General features: G+C 36.0%; 3 protein-coding genes across 3 annotated transcripts; all 3 read left to right on the top strand.

The window, feature by feature from the left end:
- Positions 1-2,217: 2,217 nt before the first annotated feature.
- On the top strand, positions 2,218-4,845 carry LOC143617385 (14 kDa zinc-binding protein-like). Its single transcript, XM_077089962.1, has 6 exons — positions 2,218-2,289; positions 2,429-2,509; positions 3,602-3,688; positions 4,152-4,299; positions 4,473-4,590; positions 4,691-4,845. Exons 1-6 carry the CDS (start codon positions 2,243-2,245, stop codon positions 4,756-4,758), a joined length of 549 nt encoding a protein of 182 aa, XP_076946077.1. The 5' UTR covers positions 2,218-2,242; the 3' UTR covers positions 4,759-4,845.
- An 8,697-nt stretch (positions 4,846-13,542) lies between these two features.
- On the top strand, positions 13,543-16,286 carry LOC143617387 (wall-associated receptor kinase-like 22). The gene is made up of 3 exons (XM_077089964.1): positions 13,543-14,404; positions 14,499-14,672; positions 14,850-16,286. Exons 1-3 carry the CDS (start codon positions 13,564-13,566, stop codon positions 16,025-16,027), a joined length of 2,193 nt encoding a protein of 730 aa, XP_076946079.1. The 5' UTR covers positions 13,543-13,563; the 3' UTR covers positions 16,028-16,286.
- A 421-nt stretch (positions 16,287-16,707) lies between these two features.
- On the top strand, positions 16,708-17,578 carry LOC143617383 (secreted RxLR effector protein 161-like). Its single transcript, XM_077089961.1, has 2 exons — positions 16,708-17,203; positions 17,403-17,578. The coding sequence occupies exons 1-2, from the start codon at positions 16,708-16,710 to the stop codon at positions 17,576-17,578; spliced, it is 672 nt and encodes a 223-aa protein (XP_076946076.1).
- Positions 17,579-19,519: the final 1,941 nt, after the last annotated feature.

Raw genomic sequence — 19,519 nt, 5'->3', positions numbered from 1 at the left:
GTAAAACATTAATTACTTTAGCATAAAAACTTGCTTTGAAACTATTGAAAGTTTCTCTATATCGATTATTTGTAGGAAGAGCTCCATTTGCATATGAAACATTCGTTTGAGCATCTCAACATTGAATATTGAAATATCGGTGAACTAATCTTGCATGAGACTGTCAAGTGTGGGTTCATGTTCCCTTTGACTAGGGGTGTTCACGGTTCTGTTCGAAACCGCGAAACCGCCCAAACCGGTCATTGGTTTGGTTTCACGGTTGGTTTTCTTTCTTAACTTTTGGTCGGTTGGTTTGAAAGTTTTTAGACCGTGCCGAACGATTTGGTTTACGGTTTGTATCGAAAACCAACCGTATAAAACCAACCGGACCGTATAATTAATTATATTTAATTTTTAATAATATATGTGTGTGTATATAAATTTATTGCTAGACATATTTAAATAAAAACTGTTAGTGCATATATACATTAACTATATTTGCACGGTAAGTAAATAATTGGGCTCAGCCCAAATACGAAATACACAAAACTTGCTCTGTCTAATTTTTAAATGAAAACTCAAAGTTGGTGTTTAAGATTGTAAAAACTGTTAGTTATTGATTACTATGATACATCAAACAATATTTTGGACATTTTGTATAAAAGTCTAACATGTTCAAACCGTGAAACCAAACCGGAACCAAACCGTTACTAACGGTTTGGTTTGGTTCGGTTTAAGAGTTTAACGGTTTGGTTTCGGTTTACGAAAATAAAAACCATTACTAACGGTTTGTTTCACGGTTTGCCTTAAAAACCGTGAAAACCGGACCGTGAACACCCTTACTTTGAACATCAACTCTTGACCTAGCGATAGAGATGAAAAAAAATCATAAAGCCAATAGGAATACATGTTGTTTGGCATGCTAAGGTAGGAAGGCAGGCGGTTGGGAACCCAAAACATTTTAGAATATTGGTAAATGGTATCAGGTTATGAGACAGAGTATGAGATTATTTAAAAAAAAATTTTTACAGGTATATCATAGATAAAAGTGTAGATGTGATACGTAGTCTGGTCATCTGAAATCATATCCAATTGCATATGCCATTTCCCACTTTCATTTTGTATGCTTAAGAACTAAGGTCACCCATATAGATCACCTGGCCGACCGAGTTTAAATCAAGAAATAAAAATCTTGAGATGTTTATAGAAATAAGCAAATCTAACTTATATCCATGACACAATTCAAGGTTAGTGACACAAATTGTAATCTCTTTATACAAAGAGTTTATTTGTTTAGATCGAGATGATAATAACCAGACAGAAAAAATCAAAGAATGAGAGTGTGAATTTTCAAAACTTTTTCGTATAATGTTGTTTAGAGCTAAGTGTCATTTTAGTACCTGTGGTTAGGTTAACTACGCAACTTTAGTACCTATTCTGTATTTTGTGCAAATGGCTACCTCAGTTTCAAAAAACTCGCTTTTTAGTACTTTTTTTCTAACCCCGTCTATTTTTTCCGGTAAGTCGGAGATATTTGGTAACTTCGTTATTTTCTTTGTTTTTTTATTTTCTTTTAAACACTTATATATTGTAAACCCCAAATCCACAATTATAACATCAAAATCCAAATCCTAAATTCTCAAACTCTTTCTCCATATCATCATAGGGTTTGAATTTTTTACGATATTTGGGGATTTAGGATTTGGATTTTGATGTTTTGATTTTGGGATTTAGGGTTTACAAATATAAGTGTTTAAAAAAAGAAAAATCAAAGAAAATAACGAAGTTACCAAATTATACCTGACTTAACAGAAAAAATAGACGGGGTTAAAAAAAGTATTAAAAATGCAAGTTGTTTGAAACTGAGGTAGCCATTTACACAAAATAAAGAATATGTACTAAAGTTGCGTAGTTGACCAAACCACATATACTAAAATGGCACTTAACTCATGTTATTTATTATTATTATTACTTATAGATTCAATGACATCAATAGTGATCAATATACCAAATTACCTAATAAATTTTATTTTATGGTAATAAGTAATTTATTACACTAAATTATAAAACTTACAAAATGCTGCTTTAAAACAATATATAGAAAATAATGAAGTATACTTTATAAAAATAAAGTAATTCGACACCTTTTTATATTTGTGTTTTTTTTTATTAAATAAAAATGAAAAAATAATAATAATAATAATTGATTTATTCTACAACACAGTCTTCAATATCTGTAAGACGGTAAGTGGCGCCGGCGACTATGAGTTGCCGATACATGGCTGCTGCCTTCAGCTCCTCTCTCCTCCGGTAGTAAAACTCCTCTTTCTCTTCTCAATCTCACCCACATCTTCTTCTTCTTCTTCTTCTTATCAATTATTATGTTTCTTCTTCTTATTATTATTATTATCTCCCCAATCATAATTATAGTTATAATTATACAACACAGGAGCTCAATAACATTTTCACCTTTCAAGCCATCAAATGCCATTTACCCATTTCAGTTTCCAGTTCGCCAATGTGCACGCAGGTATTATTATTCCTTCACTCCGCCTTTGCTCGTAGTAATTTTAGAATAGTAAAAAAATTGCATCTTTTGGGGGTAATTAAATATGGCTTTAGGTTACTGAAATTAACCTGCAATTGAGATTATATATTGGACCTTAGTTCTTGAAACTAGCAGCATAATATTGAATATTTGATGGTTGTTTTGTTTATGTAAATAAGATGTTGCTCACTTTACTCAAGTTATGAATTTCTCAGTTAAGCGGTTTCATAATCATGTTGTGTATCACACTTAAAGCAATATGTAAATGTTTGTGTGGTTCTTGTGGTTTGTTCTTAAAAGTTGTAAGTGTATTGAACTATGTAGTTAATGCGGTAAAAAATCAAACATTGCTCAAGGAATTTGGAGGAATTGGAATTTATATCCCTTAGACATGGCGTGTTCACTTAGAAAATGGAAGGAATTGGAATTCAAGAATCCTTCCACTTTCAAAAGAAAAGTTCAAAAAAGCATTTGAATGTTTAATTTGGTTTGGGTCGAAACAGGTTTCGGATCGGAACGGGTTTCGGCTTGGCACTTCGGGTGGGACTTCAGGTTTGGAATGAATTTCGGATCGACATGGGTTTGGGTCGGAACAAGTTTCGGATTGGAACGAGTTTTGGCTCGGTACGGGTTTTGGCTCAGCACAAGTTCCGGTCCGGATGGGTTTCCGGTTGGATCAGAACGAGTTTCGATTCAGCACGGTTTCGAATTCCATCAATATGTTTACCAACCAAATACATAATGGATTTTTCGAACAATCCATTCCATTTCCAGTTCAAAATCCAATTCAAAATCCAATTCCAATTTCAATTCCATTTCCTTTATAAAAAATTTGCGAACTAAACAACCCCTTAGTTTTTGAATCTAGCAGTATAGTTGTGATGGCTATCTACGCAATCTCTTTATGTTTATGTGATTCTGGTAATTCTTTGCTTAAAATTTATACTTTATTGAACAATTGTCTACACACACATATATGTGGTTGCTATTTTTATAATATTATTACCTTAATGCTGATTTGTTTCTGTTTTAGTTCCTTTTTTCACTCTTGTTCTTCTTATATATAAACTTTAGGGAAATGTCTCGAGTGAGTGCAACTCATGATGAAGAAGCTTCTGCTAAAGCAACTGCAACTGAAGCCAACAGTGGAGCTCCAACCATGTATTGTTCTTATCTTGCAAAAATGTTGATATGTATTCGATGGCTTGTTTACTACACGTTTCCTTTTCTCAAGTTAAGGGTGTTCAATATTCGGTTTTAAAATGTAAACCCACTAAACTGAAAACTAAACCAAAAACGAAATCGTTTAAAACAAACTGAATTACATATTCAGTTTTTAGTACGGTTTTAAAGCAAAACCGAGTTGGGCTATGCATGTTTTTTCATGTACCCCAACCCAGTCCAATAACAAATAATGGTTTTATTTGTTTTTTTTTTTCGGTTTTGAACTACCTGAATTCGGTTCGTTTTTGGGCGTAAAAACCTTCAACCTGAACTGATGAACACCCTTATCTCATATTTGTTATGACCTTCATCTTCTGGTCGTAATTTATAGATTTTTTTTTTCACATTTCCTCTCATTGTCTCATCTTATGAGGACGATAGATTTTATATAACTTTGTAGATTTGACAAGATTATTTCAAAGGAGATCCCTTCCAGCATTGTGTATGAAGACGAAAAAGTTCTCGCCTTCCGTGATATTAATCCTCAAGCACCTGTTCATGTTTTAGTTATCCCGAAGCTTAGAGACGGGTTAACCGAACTTGGCAAGGTTATTTCTTATACTTAACTTTTAATTGCATCTATTCTGCTAAGTTATGTCCTCTTTTCTTTTTTAATAATTTATAGCTACATTTTGAAGCAATGCAGTTAATCTCTTGTTTTTAACTAGGTTTATCTTTTTTGTTATCTTGAAATATTTGTTTTACTCTTACAATATATAAGGCTGAACCAAGACACGAAGACATATTGGGTCATCTTCTTCACGCATCAAAGATTGTTGCAGAAAAAGAAGGCATTGTTGATGGGTTCCGTGTGGTCATTAACAGTGGCGCCTCTGCGTGTAATGTTTTAGTTTCTATTTATTCAGAATTCCATATAAGCTGTCTGTACCCTATTAATTATGACATGTATTGAATTCAATTGTTGATTTGCATGTGTAGGTCAATCGGTTTACCATCTTCATTTGCATGTTCTTGGTGGAAGACAGTTGAAATGGCCACCTGGTTGATTGAGGTATAAACCAACACCTCCCTGCTTCAGTTTTCATTTTCTTAGCTCAGTTTGAATTGTATTAACGTATAACATTTTCTTAATATAAATAAAAATCATGTTACACCATCGTGGGTAATCTGTCGCTGCCAGTGCCCCCACAAAGGTACATTTGTAATTAACGGCTTCCAGTTTTCCTTTAATCTTTGACCCAGTATCTGTTTCAGTCTAAAAATGAATTTCCATACCAAAGTCCGTGAAACACCAGACCCGTATTCTAAGTTCACAATTATAATTTCTTGTTTGTTATGGAAAACAAAGCAAAGCAAGTGATAGTGTAAGAGTACGCCTCGGTCCTAAGATCTTTGGTTGTGCATATTATGCCCACGATCATAATGTCTCCTAAAAAATATACCCCCATCCCCACCATCCATGAAGCTTCACAAACCATCCTTGACCGGCTTGACGCCAATACCACCCGCATGGCCACTCAATTTGATACTATGAACACCACCCTCAACACTGCTATAACATCCCTCACCTACGCCGATACCAACTTCAACCTTCCCACTTCCACCGCCCCCGCCCTTCTTGTTCCTACATCACCGCCGCTACAGACTCACCCCACCACTGAACACCACGACCTCGCCAAACCACACCCTATTGCTGAACAACCCGCCACCTAACCACGCTTCTAACCTTCGCCCTCCAGATATTCATCTACCCATGTTCGTCGGTTCCAACCCTCTCGATTGGCTCTTTTAAGCCACCAACTACTTCGAGTACTATTCCCTCCAACTTGCCCGACATGCTCAGTTCTATTTTACCATTGAAGCCGTATGTTGGTACAAATATATTTCCAAAAGTAACATCCTCACCACTCGGCCCGAGATCTCGCGACATTTTGAACTCCATTTTGGTCTTCTTATGAGAAGCACCAATCGGCCTTGTTCAAGCTCCACCAAATCACCATGATTACTGCCTATGTTGTGGAATTTGAACGTTTGAGTAATTTGTCGCCGGCCTTCCACCGGAGGCTTTGCTAAATTGCTTCCTTTTCGGCCTCTATAAGGACATCCAACAGGACCTTTTGGTCCTCAAGCACACCTCCATTCAACTGTCATCGGCCTTGCTAAATTGCTTGAAGAAAAGGCCTCATCATCTGTGCAATTTCCCCCATCCTCTCACCAACAGTTTACCTACCGAAGCCGCCTCCTCGCCTCTGATCCCGTACAAAATCACCACACCACCTCTCCAGCCCCATTGCCTGCTCCGAAAACCGCTAACCCAACTCTGCCCACTGCTCGTTTATCACTCGACCAGTTGTAGCAGCATCGCGCAGCGAGTTTATGCTTTCGTTGCGCAGAGAAATACGCTCCAGATCACCAGTGCAACCCACCTCAGTTTCTGCTCATTGCTGACAACTCCGTCATCTTACAATCGTTAACCCCAATGCTTGACAAAGCTATGGCTGTACCCTGTTTTCTCGCGGCGATCTTTTGTATGGTTCCATCGACATCGATGCGCCTTACTGGGTTTATTCAATGTTGGTCGGCTAGCATTCTCGTAGATTCACATGGTACCCATAACCTCATTCAACTCCACGTTGCCTCCTTGTTACACTTGGTCGTCCAAACGACCCCTCCCTTTGTGGTACTCGTTGGCATTGGCAACCCAATTCACTGCTCCAAGTTTTGCCCTTAAGAAACTGTCTCCTTGAATAAGACTTCTTTCGAGGTTCCGTTCAGGCCCGGCTCCGAGAAGCCAAAAATGTTTTTGGACCGAAGGCGAAAAATATTTTGGGCCTCAAGTAAAATGAGTATTTTGTTGCCTTTAAACAATTTATTTTTTAAATGGGCATACTTGGTTATGATTTGGGTTGTGTAAAAAGCTTTTGTATAAAAATAGGCTTAAACATGTCCCAAATGAGACTAGAACCCACAACCTTTTGGTTGAGAGTCATACCCCTTTGCCACTAAGCCAAACTAGTTGTTATGTAATTGAGTTTAAACATTAAATATACATATTGTTTTCAGTGGCGAAGCTTGAATTAAGACACCGGAGGGGCCGGGATCAAATATTTGGCCGAAAACGGCTAAATTTACACTGCGTATAAAAAATTTCGGACGAAAACAGGTAAATTTACACTATTACGCAAAAAAACCGGGGGGGGGGGGGGGGGGGAACCCCGGCCCTCACTAACCTTCGCCCCTGATTGTTTTTCATAAAATACATATAATTTTTTTTAAATGGCCGTCGACCACCCAGCCCTCCCTAAAGGCCGGCCCTGGTTCCGTTGTTCCTTTTGGCTTTCAAAGGTTACAAACTTATTTTAGGGTTTGATCCCTAGGATCGGTCGCAACCAACTTTTCTGTTCCTTACCTTTCGTTTCGATACAACAACCATTTTCTGTTCCTTGCACACATCGCTCCTTGCCTGGTCCCATGCTCAGGCGCGTCGGGTGCTTCACGCTCTTGCAACTGCCACTGAATGTGTCTTGTCATACAAGAATACATTCTTGTGAACCCTCCCACTTCTAATTCACTTAAAAGTTTATCATTCCACCTTTGTGGGACAAACCCATTTTAGGTAGTTCAAATTCCCAGATACACAATTTAGATTAGCGATGTCGCATTCATCTTTACTCCATTTTGGCCATGTAATAGTTAAAATATTAATAACAAATACCATTAAATATTTGTGTCCAAATACATGTAAAAATATTTTTCACTAAAGATTTTAACAGACTAACCCGGTGATAAAGCCCACCAAAGTTACCACTGTTACTACATCGAACTATGCCTGGGCGTTGATCATTTGCATGATGCAGTTGAGAACTTTGGGTTTGGGGATTCGGGTTGGGGCATTTTGGGATGGGTGATTTACATTATGAGGCCATAATTGCTAGATAAACTTGGTAAACGTATTTTGTATATTGCATGTTAATAACTGATTACAATAGGGATATAAATACCGGATACATTTACAATCTAGACCCTCTAATATAATACATGCATATAATAAACTTAATTATCTATACTGCTCAAGAACTGCAGCTACTAAAGAAATTTTTTTCAAACATTTTGAATGTTTTGAAGCCAAGCCATAAACACGGTAGAAATTTCAAAGAGAGAGAGAGGTAGGTTGATCTTCATATTTTGGTTTCAAAGTTTAAGAGTTGTTCCACTCCATATGTTATATCTAGAAAAGAGAGGAAAGAACTCAATATATCATCTTTAACCAGAAATGAGTATACAAAACCCTAATGGCGTAATCGCTTTTATATGTTCCTTAGGGCTTTTTGATCGGTCCGCGGGTACAGATGTGTTAGTTCATTTGTGTTCGTGAACGTATGGTAATATGTTCATTGATGTTCGTGTACGTTCATTTGTCTTTGTGAATACATTACCGAAAGTTCACGAACACAAATGAACGAACGCAACCTCTGTTCATATTCGTTCAAAATTAATTTCTACTGCTAAATAAGCATTGTGTTTATTTATTTAAAAAATACTTTTTTAATTTTTTTTGAACAAAATATTTGAACTTAACTCTAAAAGGAAAACCATTTTAAAAACACTTCTAAGTGTAGAATATGACAACTTAGGTGGGGTTATAACAAGATTTTTTTTGTTGGGGGGGGGGGGGGTTAAAATTTAGCATAACTTTTTCTTGGGTTTAACGCTTGAATCTGTATCCACGGTCCGTTCAAAAAGCCCTAGGGAACATATAAAACCGATTATGCCATTAGGGTTTTGTATAGATGTTCTGGTTAAAGGTGATATTGAGTTCATTCCCCCTTTTATATATATATAACATATGAATTGGAACCACTCTTAAATTTTGAAACTGAAGTTATAAGATCAACCTACCTCTCTCTCTTTGAAATTTCTGATGTGTTCATGCTTGCCTTCAAAACCTTCAAAATTTGTTGAAAAATATTTCTTTGGTAACTGCAGTTCTGGAGCCGTAGTGGCGGCCTCAAAATGAAAATCACCTATCCCAAAATGTGCTAACCCAAAATCCCCAAACCCGAAGTTCTCAACTGCATCGTGATCAACGTCCAGACGTAGTTCAATGTGCATGTCCGACATTTCTACAACTTTGGTTATTTTGGTGGGCTTTATCACCGGGTGTGTCTGTTGGATGCTTTAGCGAAAAATGTGTGTTCACTTATTTGGACACAAATATTTATTGGTGTCCAAAATGGAGTAAAGATGAATGCGACATTGATACTCTAAGTTGCGTGTTTGGGAATTTAACAATGGAAAATGGGTTTGTTTGAATGATAAAGAGTGTTCACAAGAATGCGTTATTGTATGACAAGACACATTCAGTGGCAATTGCAAGGGTACAAAACAGACTAGATTGGAAGTAATCTGAATCCAAGTATCCAGATGTACCTTTGACTAAGGTAGTTAAGTGAGTTTGATCTATTGATACGAATTTGGAAGTTCCAAAGTCAGAAACTTTGGCCGTATACATTTCATCCAAAAGGGTATTGGTGGTCTTGATGTCCCTATGTTATATTGGAGCAGAGGCTGCTGAGTGCAAGTACAAGAGTGCTCCTGCAACCTTTGTAGCAATTTGTAATCTTGTGTTCACAAGAATGGGAACTCATCCGTATCATCTTGAATAAAATTATACAAGGTGCCATTTGGGACGAATTCCGAGAGAAGCTGAGGAACCTCGGTCTCTAGGCAACATCCCAATAGTTTGACTACATTCTATGATTGACTTGTGATAGAATCACAACCTCATTGATAAACTGGTCTAACTGGCTTTCATCAACAATCTTTGATTACTTTACTACTACAATTCTTCCATCAGCTAACATGCCTTTAAACATTGTTCCTTGACCAAGAATTCTATTCTCATTATAACTGTTAGTGAATTTTATATAAATATCTTCCCAACTTTTTTTATGCTCCAAAGTCCGTGAAACACCAGACCCGTATTCTAAATACACAATTATGATTTCTTGCTTGTTAAAGAAAACAAAGCAAAGCAAGTGATAGCTTAAGGGTACACCTAGGTCCTAAGATCTTTGGTTGTGTATATTATGTCCACGGAATCGTCAAGAACATACTAAAATTAAGCCACATGCTATTGACCGTGTAATTTATGGGTACTCATGAGGCAGAAAAAGGTTATCGCTGTTGTAGTCCATTCCTTCAACATTTCATTAGTGTAGAAATTGTTGGCTCGGGCCCCACTCAACTCACACTACACACACAATTTTGAATGAAATTATGTTGTGTATTGAACTTTCAACTAGATTACAACTTTCAACTAAATTGTTGGCTCGGGCCCCACTCAACTAGCTACTGAACCATTTGACCCGTGATCGATAGCGTGCCGCCCGTGACCGTAAACGAACCGATTAATCCAACAGAAATCACTTTCGGGTGAGATGATACAGTCCCGGACCTGATAAGCCAAGCCCAACCACTTGATGGACTGAAGCCCATTGCCAACATAAAAGATCCAGGGCCCACTAAAAAGTATTAGTGAATAGTGCTACTGCTGCACAACCAGTTAGCTAGTTTGTTGGGAGATAAGTCTTTTCCCCATGTTTGCATGTTTACATTTCAACCTACATATCCTGATAAAATGCATATAGTTAGGTTGCATTTTTCTAGCATTGTTTTCTATTTAAAGCCATGTGCTTTCATTCGAGAATATCGGAGAAAATTGCTCCAAACTTTTGTCTTCCTAATTCTTAATCTTGGAGACTGACTTACTCTAAGGGTTTGTGGGTTACCAGTCAGTTGATTTATATGTCCTTGTACAAAACCCAAAGAACCCAGGCCCAACTATATAATACATAGATATCGATTCACAGATATCACCGGGAAGTGCCATCGAAAAATGAGAACTCGCTTCAGTGTCATATCATTGAAACTAATCCCACAAAATTTACCTTGGCCATACAGCCACTGCTGCGACCCATGTCATCGCCTCACCCATGCTCCTGCCGCCGCTTGGGTGTGGGCGGTTGTAATGAAAGATTGTTGAATTCTGTACCAAATCTTATACAACTAATGATGTATAACAACCACAACTCATTGGAGTAAGTTCAGGTATTATGTTTTATTGTTCAAAGAAATAAAGCTGCATTCCACATTCAAGTATAAGATAATTTGGTTTGGGGTAGAAGGGATGCCCTCGGGTAGTTCTGTGAACACCATTGCAAGTGGTTTGGGTTGGGTTTTGAGTTCACGAAGCCGAAGCAGAAGTCTATCATGTAAATGTTGTTTTTTTTGTGAAAGATGGTTTGGGGTATAACAAAAATGGCGCCCCCGTCCTTTGGGTAGTATATGGTTATTGGATAAAAAGAAGCCGTATAATTGGTTTGCGTTGGTTTCATGGAACACAATAGTTCATCTAGTCACGCCTATTGAGGATTGGGTTGCTAAAAGTTGGTGGTTCAAAGATCCATCATGACGGCTCGAAAGTTTAGGGTATGCCGTATGTTACCAACAATACATTTTTAAGAAGAGAATCCTTATGCATAGAAACTGAAACTTTGTTTCTTTAATACCAAAAAAGCTGGTAATACTCATGTTGGTACCAAACATGAATTCTCATTGAAATCTTTGTAAACTTCTTAAATTCAATGGGTGCAATGTTGATAACGTATACCGGTCCGTTAATTCGTTGGATCTAGGTAAGTGAGTCGCCACAAACCAAAAACACAGACGCATAATTGTTTTTATTACATAGAGATCACTCGTCTAGAAGCAATAAGTTATAGTTTAGATTATTTTTTCTGAATTGGGAAAATTAGTAACTTAGGCATGTTTGACCAGATATTCTCAAAATAGGTATAGAAAAATTTCCTAACCAAAATAGGCATCACTAATAACACGCCCACATATAACCCTCTTCGGCACCGTTAGGCGCCAAAGGGGTCGACACAAAATATAGCCAGATTGTGACGCACGCCATAATATGGTTTTGCCAATTGTTCGTGTCAGCTAATTTGGTGTGTCTAATGGTGTGCCCAAGAGGGTTGTGTGTGAACAGGTGATTAACTAACTATTTTTGGTAATAAATTTTCCTAATAATCTATAGCTATTATTTAATCACACACGTATGTGTGTGTATACACATATATATATTTTTAAAACCATGGAAGAAGAGGACCGTTAACTTTGTGAGGTAAGGAGGCCGCCTTTGTTGAAGTAGACAGGAAGTCGCCACTGGAAAACTTGGCCCAGGCCCGGCTTCGAGAACGGTTAAAAATTTCTGGGTTGAAGACGAAAATTTTTTTGGGCCTTAATAAAAAAGGGGTATCTTGTTGGGTTTACAATTTAGTTTTTTTAAAAAGCCTTAATTTTTTGGGCCATATGACTTGGTTGTGTAAAAAAAAGTTTTATATAAAAATATAGTCAAAATGTCTTAAGTGAGGTTGGAACCCACAACCTTTTGGTTGAAAGTCATACCCCTTTACCACTAAACCAAATTAGTGGTTGTGATATTAAGTTTAAACATTATATATACATATTGTTTTTCATAAAAATATATATATATATATATATATTTTTAAATCCGGGCCTATCGAGGTGTCGGGCCGGGGTCCGTCGACCACCCGGCCCTCCCTTATAGCCGGGCCTGACTTCGCTTAAAAAAATCGTTCGCTTCACATGCATGTGTAAGGGGTTCAAGTGTGGACACCAGCAATAACAACACTTTGGATATATTATTTAATAATAATAATAATCAATCTGCATTATGGCATGCTAGCTTCATATGTTTAAATATTATTGCAAGTGGCAATGTGGTGGAGGCGAGTTCATACAGAGAATACATATTCTTGTTGTTCATGATACGGACACACAAATTTACATGTCAACATTGGCGAAGCTTTTACGAAAACATTCGGGTGGCGGCCAGACTCAAGCTTCACCCTTGCATGTTAAAGCGACTAGTATAATCGATCTAGGCCCACGGCCTAACTACATAATTCAGAAGGAAAAGAAATCATTTAAACCACTAATTTGTATATCTTAGCCCTCACTAGCTAATTCAATCTTTACATAACATTAAAGTTGTATTCATAAACATAAATCCTAAATGTTGCTTTTGTACTGCCCTCATATAAATCTCTTATTGTAATCTGATTAACATGTTTTGTTGGTTGCTAATCTATGTTACTAATTTTATTGTTCGTTCAATTAAGAACTGATCAACTAGGTACTTCAAATATTTCTAATTTCTTTTTAAATGTTTTTTATAGAACAACAATAAGTTCGTCAAATAAGTACAGATGTATTAGATTACTACGTACCAGCCATATTAAAATTCCAAGTTGTCTCTTAAACAACTATGAATTTCAAGTCGGTTTTTGTTGCTAGAAACTTTCTTGTTTCGAGCTCTTCGTATACACCAACACATAGTATCTAAAGATTGTTAAAATCTGTTTATATGATAAATAAGTATTTTAACACGATTTCAACTTGTAGACCCCCTCAAAATAAAATACCGTAACACGCAAAGATTTTATCGCCTATTGAAAAAGTAGAAATCACGAAAAAAAGGTAAAATCTCTAAAAGATTTTGATAACTATGTCAAAAGAGAATAATACCAAGTTGATCAAAGTGGGCATGCTAATGATTTTCTTCTCTATATTTCTTTTCTAATCTATTTGACTATTTTCCACAAAATTGCATTTTTATATAAAAACACGTAAACTCTTCGATCTCCTGTTTATTTAATCATTTCTCATTAGGCTCCCCTAACCATACATATCCCCACCATTATAAACATATAAAAGCCGCCTTGCCTTTGTTCTTTGGCATAGTCATTATTCATACAAACATGAAGTTATTTCATGTTTACCATTTACTCATCTTCCTTGCATTATCATTAACAACACATGCAGTTGCAAAGTATGCCATGACAGGTTGCAATGATACATGCGGGAACGTGAGGATTCCATACCCTTTTGGAATCGGTGCAAATTGTTCTGTCAACCAATGGTACACCATTGACTGCAACTCCTCAACACCATATCTACCTGCACTCAACCACGTGGAAGTCTTAGGTGTAAACTTGGAAGATCAAATAGTCACTGTTAATACACCAAAGATCTCCGATTGTCCGAATCCAGCTCGGATTAATAACAGTCAAACCATGAGCATCGATCTTGGTAACACCCCATTCTTGTTTTCCAAATCACACAATAAATTTGTTTTTGAGGGGTGTGGTAACGCGGTTATGATGGATAATGGGAGTGTACTCACCGGGTGTTCCACCACTTGTCCCAATAACACTCGTATCGACACAAACAATTGCATTGGCATCAATTGTTGCCAAGCCAGCATTCCTCACTATCTAAATTCGTACAATATTAACATGGAAAGACGGGTTGAAGATGGATCATGTGGGTCCGCCTTCTTGGTGGATGAAGATTCATACACTAATCGAAGCTTCTCTAACCGATCTATTGGAGGGGAAGACACTTTTGTTCCAGTATCACTTCTTTGGACACTAGAAGAACGTGATATTGATCGAATAACTTGTTGTGATAGTCTGGAAATAAATATATATTGGATTAGTCGTAGTGTGGATCGAGGTAATAATATTTCAATGGATATTCAGAAATGCTCCACGTTTATCTATATAGACGGAACTCCATATCTAGCAGATGGATGTGAATGTACGTAATTCTGTAATGACTATGATTTCTAGTGTACATCTGTTTGTTGATTTCTTTAACATAAGGAACTTGGTCTTTTTTAATCTGCCTACAGTTACAGAAGCGTGTACAAGGTGTAGGAACAATGGAGACTCATGTAGTGACGGTGCGATTTATGATGTTGATGGCTTAGTTACCAAACTGAACTTCACTTGTGCCTCTAGTAATCCTTATCCTGATAATGGTGTAGAAATCAAATCTAGCAAATCATCCTTGGGTCTTATTCTAGGTACTATAATATTCTTTTTGTTTTTTGCTTCCTGCAAAATACGATGAAAATGAAAACTTTGATTTTTTGGCCATCAGGGGCGACTTCTGAGTTCAGATCCTTTGAGCATGAACCATTGACTTCTCTTGAATTTTAGGCTACTTGAAAACTTACCATTTTGTATTATCCTTCGTTTAGGTGTTAGCATAAGCGTGGGTGTAGTTTTATTCATGGTAAGCAGCTATGCATTGTACAAATTCATCAAGAAAACTAAAGACAGGAGACAAAGACAAAGATTTTTCAAGAGAAATGGTGGTTTACTTCTAAAGCAACAAGAAGAGGCTGACCCATCTTTAGTTGATAAAACCATAATTTTTACATCACATGAGTTGGAGAAAGCCACCGACTACTTTAACGAAAATAGAGTTCTCGGTAGAGGAGGTCAAGGTACAGTCTACAAAGGTATGTTAGTTGATGGAAGGATTGTGGCAGTCAAGAAGTCGAAGATAGTTGATGAAAGTCAATTACAACAATTCATCAATGAGGTGGTCATTCTTTCCCAAGTCAATCATAGGAATGTCGTAAAACTATTAGGTTGTTGTTTAGAGACAGACGTCCCCCTCCTAGTTTCTGAATTCATTCCAAATGGTACATTGTCTGATTGTCTTCACAGCGAGACTGATGAGTTCCCAATTTCTTTAAATATGAGATTACAAATCGCTACAGAGGTCGCAGGAGCACTTGCTTACTTGCATTCAGCAACTTCTATTCCAATATACCATAGAGACATCAAAACAAGTAACATACTTTTGGATGATAAATACCGAGCCAAGGTTTCTGATTTTGGAACTTCAAGGTTTGTATCAGTAGATCAAACTCACTTGACTACCTTAGTCAAAGGTACGTTTGGCTATCTAGATCCCGAGTACTTTCAATCTAGCCAGTTCACTGAAAAAAGCGATGTATATAGTTTTGGAGTAGTTTTGGTTGAACTCTTGACGGGAGAAAAGCCAATTTCCATGACTAGATTTGGTGAACATAGAAGTTTGGCTACACACTTTATGTTGGCTATGGAAGAAGATCGTGTGATGTCAATTTTTGATGCAAAGGTGATAAAGGAAGGTACAACTGATGACCTCCTAGCTTTAGCTAACCTCGCTACGAGATGTTTAAGCTTAAATGGGAAATATAGGCCAACAATGAAAGAAGTAGCCGCAGAGTTAGAAACCATCAGAATGTCGCATGTTCCCTCAACTATTCAACATAAATTTGAACATGTGATGTACCGAGAGGAATTTTCAACGCTAAACTACAGTGAGACGAATTCAACGTTCACGTCAACATACAGGAGCTGTGATGATAGTATTGGCCAGTGATGCAGAAAACATATATCTTAATCAGATTACCTTCCTTCTTCTGATACGCCACGTGATAAATCGATCAGGGTGTTTTTGAAAGGCCAATTTGGGCACTTATGTTTTAGTTTTGCTGATTTTCTGTACTCATTTTCTGCTGTAATGTTATTGGGAGTTGGTCTGCAACAATTCTTTGGCTTATCTTGCTCTCTTTGAATGATTAGAACCTACAAATAATGAACTTTTTGCATATAATAATAATAATGGAACTTAAACAAGTTGGACTTAAACGAGCTTGAGCCTAAAAATATGCTCGCTTTATAAACGAGCCCGAGCCTAGACAAGCCAATTCTTTATATATGTTTTTTAATATATGTAAATAGTTTTAATAATTATTATATATAAAGTTATAAGTTGAACTTAAACAAGCTTGAGCCTAAAATCAACGAACCAATTCCTTTTATAATTTATTTTAATAAATATATATATATATATATTTAATAATTATTATATATAAAGTTATTAGAAAAATAACTAAATAGGGTATATCATCTCATGGTTGTAAAAGTCAGCCTAGACAGTCCTCGACCCTTCACTGCACCGCTCTTCTCCTACTAGGTCTAGGGAAGATGAAATTGGGAGTAATCGGTCCTAGCGGCTGACTCGGTATAGAAGTCTCACAATCCAATACTGGGATCGAGATGAGCAAGTTGGGATTATTGTCATTCTATCTTAGAATAGAAGTCTCACGATCTAAAACTGGGATCGAAATCAAGCAAGAAGCCTATGCCAAGAAGATCTTGAAAGAAACAAATATGGAGATTTGTAATCTTACCAAGTGTCCACTTGAACCAAGCACAAGGGTTTTAAAAGACGGGAAGGAGAAACCCGTTGATGCTAAAGCCTGCCGGAGAATAATTGGGTGTTTGAGGTATTTGTTACACACGAGACCGGATTTGAGTTTTTCTGTTGAAATAGCGGGTCGGTATATGCAAGTGCCAAATAAATCTCACATGGACGCGATTAAGCATATTCTTCGGTATGTTAAAAGAACCGTGTCTTACGGTTTAAAACATTCGAGGGGTGGAAGTCGTCACCTTTACGGGTATTCCGATAGTAGCCACGGAGTTGATGACGATGATGACAAAAGTAGTACCGATTATGTTTTCTACTTTGACGATGCCCCGGTTACTTGGTGTATTAAAAAATAGCCAACGATAGTTTTATCTCCGTGCGAGGCGGAGTTTATGGCAGCAACCGCGGCTGCAGGTGAAGCCATTTGGCTCCAAGAATTAGTTAGTGAAGTAACGGGATGGCCGATGGAAACCGTAGTATTATATGTTGATAATACATCTTTCATAGCACTTATGAAGAACCTAGTGTGGCATGGTTGAAGTATCACTTCATACGAGAGTGTATCAAGAACGGAATATTAGAGTGGAACATATTCCCGGAAGTGAACAACGAGCCAACACGTTGACGAAGGCTCTAGCTCGTGTAAAGTTTGGGGAGATGCAAAAGCTACTTGAAGTGGATGATCTCTCGAAGGCCAAACCGAAATTAGAGGAGTGATTGTTAGCCTATAATTTGGTTTGGGCCGGTCCATCGAGCCTATGGTGGATCGGTACTTTGGGGACCAAGTTGAGGACATTACTTTAGCTACAAGTATTTAATTAATAGTTTAAACTAGGGTATATACCCGCGTAACACGCGGGTGGAATAACATGTCACTAAACATAATATATTTATATAGCAAATTCAAGCACACAAAACTTTTTCAACTTTCAGATCAAAACGTTAATCATTTACAATGTCTAGATATTAAAATTTTAAAGTTACAATAAGTTAGTGTACACCAAACCACAAAAAAACATCAAAAAAAATATCTAAACATGTTCTTTCATATTAAACCACCATCAACTTCTTCAAATATTCTAACAAAAAAAACTCATTTTGTTTCACCACCTAAAAATTTAAAAAAACTATATTATCCAAATTAAATATATCATTAAAATAATAACATGTTTAATAATGAAAGTCTGTGTTACACACGGATGAAAGTTATAATAAAAGTAAAAAAAAATATATCATGTAATACGTAAATTGATTTATATAATATAATGATTTTTTATTTATGACTTTTATAATAAGATTTTGATATATTTATACACTATTAATTATAAACTATAATTTGCAAACCAAACATTGGTGTTTGATTTATTTTAAAACAAAACATTCATACCAATATCATTATACATTTTATGTTTCTAAAAATAACTTTTAGAACAAAATGTTGTCACATATTAAAAAATGTATTTTTATAACGTTGGAAGAATTGGAGACGAAGACTCAAACAATGATGTAAAATTTCAATATCTTTCAATGGTTAGTAACTTGTATCATACGCGTGAAAAGTGTATATAAATATATATATATAGGGGATGGATCATGCGAGAAGTCAAGTTACAGCGAGAAATGCGAGAAATCAATCTAGACCATTGATTACATTAATCAAAGGTACATATTGATTATGGCAAGCTGGTAATTATTAGTAATCTTATATACATGATTTTTAGTGTGAAAAGGGTATTTTTTGTATTTTAAATGCAACACTCAATAATGAAGTTCCCACCTATTACTCCTAAAATTAAGCTAAAAACATTTATAATTATCAATAACATAAAACGATTTATATTAGCTACATTTAGCTTTTGTTCTTTTTTGAAATGGATATTATGTTTGTTCTTTGACAACGTTCTTTAACTAATAATTTGAGAAATTTTTTTTAGTATTTTTTGGATTATATGCCATCATAGTATATACATTAGTTTTACATTACATTATTAGTTAATGACAACAACATGTAAACATTTAAAAGTGTATCTATACTATATTAGTTTTGCATACACTATATTAGTTATGTCTACACAACATTTAAAAGTGTGTCTACACTACACTAGTTTTGCCTACACTACATTAGTAAGGACACCGTAAAATTTAAAAGTGTGCCTACACTACGTTAGGTTTTCCTACACTACATTAGTTATGACCACGCAACATTTAAAAGTGTGCTTACACTACATTAATTATGACTACGTAACATTTAACAATGTGCCTACACTACACTAGTTTTTCCTACACTACATTAATTATGACTACGCAACATTTAAAAGTGTGCCTACATTACACTAGTTTTTCCTACACTACATTAGTTACGAGTACATAACATCTAAAAGTGTACCTACACAACATTACGTAGCTATATCTACATTACATAAGATAAGCCAACAATATATTACTTTATTGAAAATCAAATTAACACACTTTATATTTTTACATTTGAGATGAAATAATAGAATAATAATTATCCATGTTTAAAATAAAATGAATTTTGATCAAATTGATTTAAGTGTTACAAATTTTAGATGAACTAATAAAAAAATAGTTTGTAACTTACATTAGTTAATAACTTATCATTAATTCAACTATTAATGACTATTGGTTACAAAACAA

The sequence above is a fragment of the Bidens hawaiensis genome, unplaced genomic scaffold, assembly GCF_021521415.1.
Source record: "Bidens hawaiensis isolate Kalapana, Puna unplaced genomic scaffold, B.hawaiensis_p1.1 tig00054172_1, whole genome shotgun sequence".
Taxonomy (NCBI): Eukaryota; Viridiplantae; Streptophyta; class Magnoliopsida; order Asterales; family Asteraceae; genus Bidens; species Bidens hawaiensis.
Note: the sequence above shows the minus strand (reverse complement) of the source record. Positions and strands in the feature narration are given on the sequence as shown.

What these genes read in the sequence shown, in the direction of transcription:
- LOC143617387 (XM_077089964.1), top strand. Translation starts at nt 13,564, where the DNA reads ATGAAGTTATTTCATGTTTACCATTTACTCATCTTCCTTGCATTATCA. An exon ending in TCTAGCAGATGGATGTGAAT is followed by an intron (nt 14,405 to 14,498) that starts GTACGTAATTCT and finishes ATCTGCCTACAG; the next exon opens with TTACAGAAGCGTGTACAAGG. An exon ending in ATCCTTGGGTCTTATTCTAG is followed by an intron (nt 14,673 to 14,849) that starts GTACTATAATAT and finishes TCCTTCGTTTAG; the next exon opens with GTGTTAGCATAAGCGTGGGT.
- LOC143617383 (XM_077089961.1), top strand. Translation starts at nt 16,708, where the DNA reads ATGAGCAAGTTGGGATTATTGTCATTCTATCTTAGAATAGAAGTCTCA. An exon ending in CGATGCCCCGGTTACTTGGT is followed by an intron (nt 17,204 to 17,402) that starts GTATTAAAAAAT and finishes GCATGGTTGAAG; the next exon opens with TATCACTTCATACGAGAGTG.
- LOC143617385 (XM_077089962.1), top strand. Translation starts at nt 2,243, where the DNA reads ATGAGTTGCCGATACATGGCTGCTGCCTTCAGCTCCTCTCTCCTCCG. An exon ending in GTTCGCCAATGTGCACGCAG is followed by an intron (nt 2,510 to 3,601) that starts GTATTATTATTC and finishes TATAAACTTTAG; the next exon opens with GGAAATGTCTCGAGTGAGTG. An exon ending in AACAGTGGAGCTCCAACCAT is followed by an intron (nt 3,689 to 4,151) that starts GTATTGTTCTTA and finishes ATAACTTTGTAG; the next exon opens with ATTTGACAAGATTATTTCAA.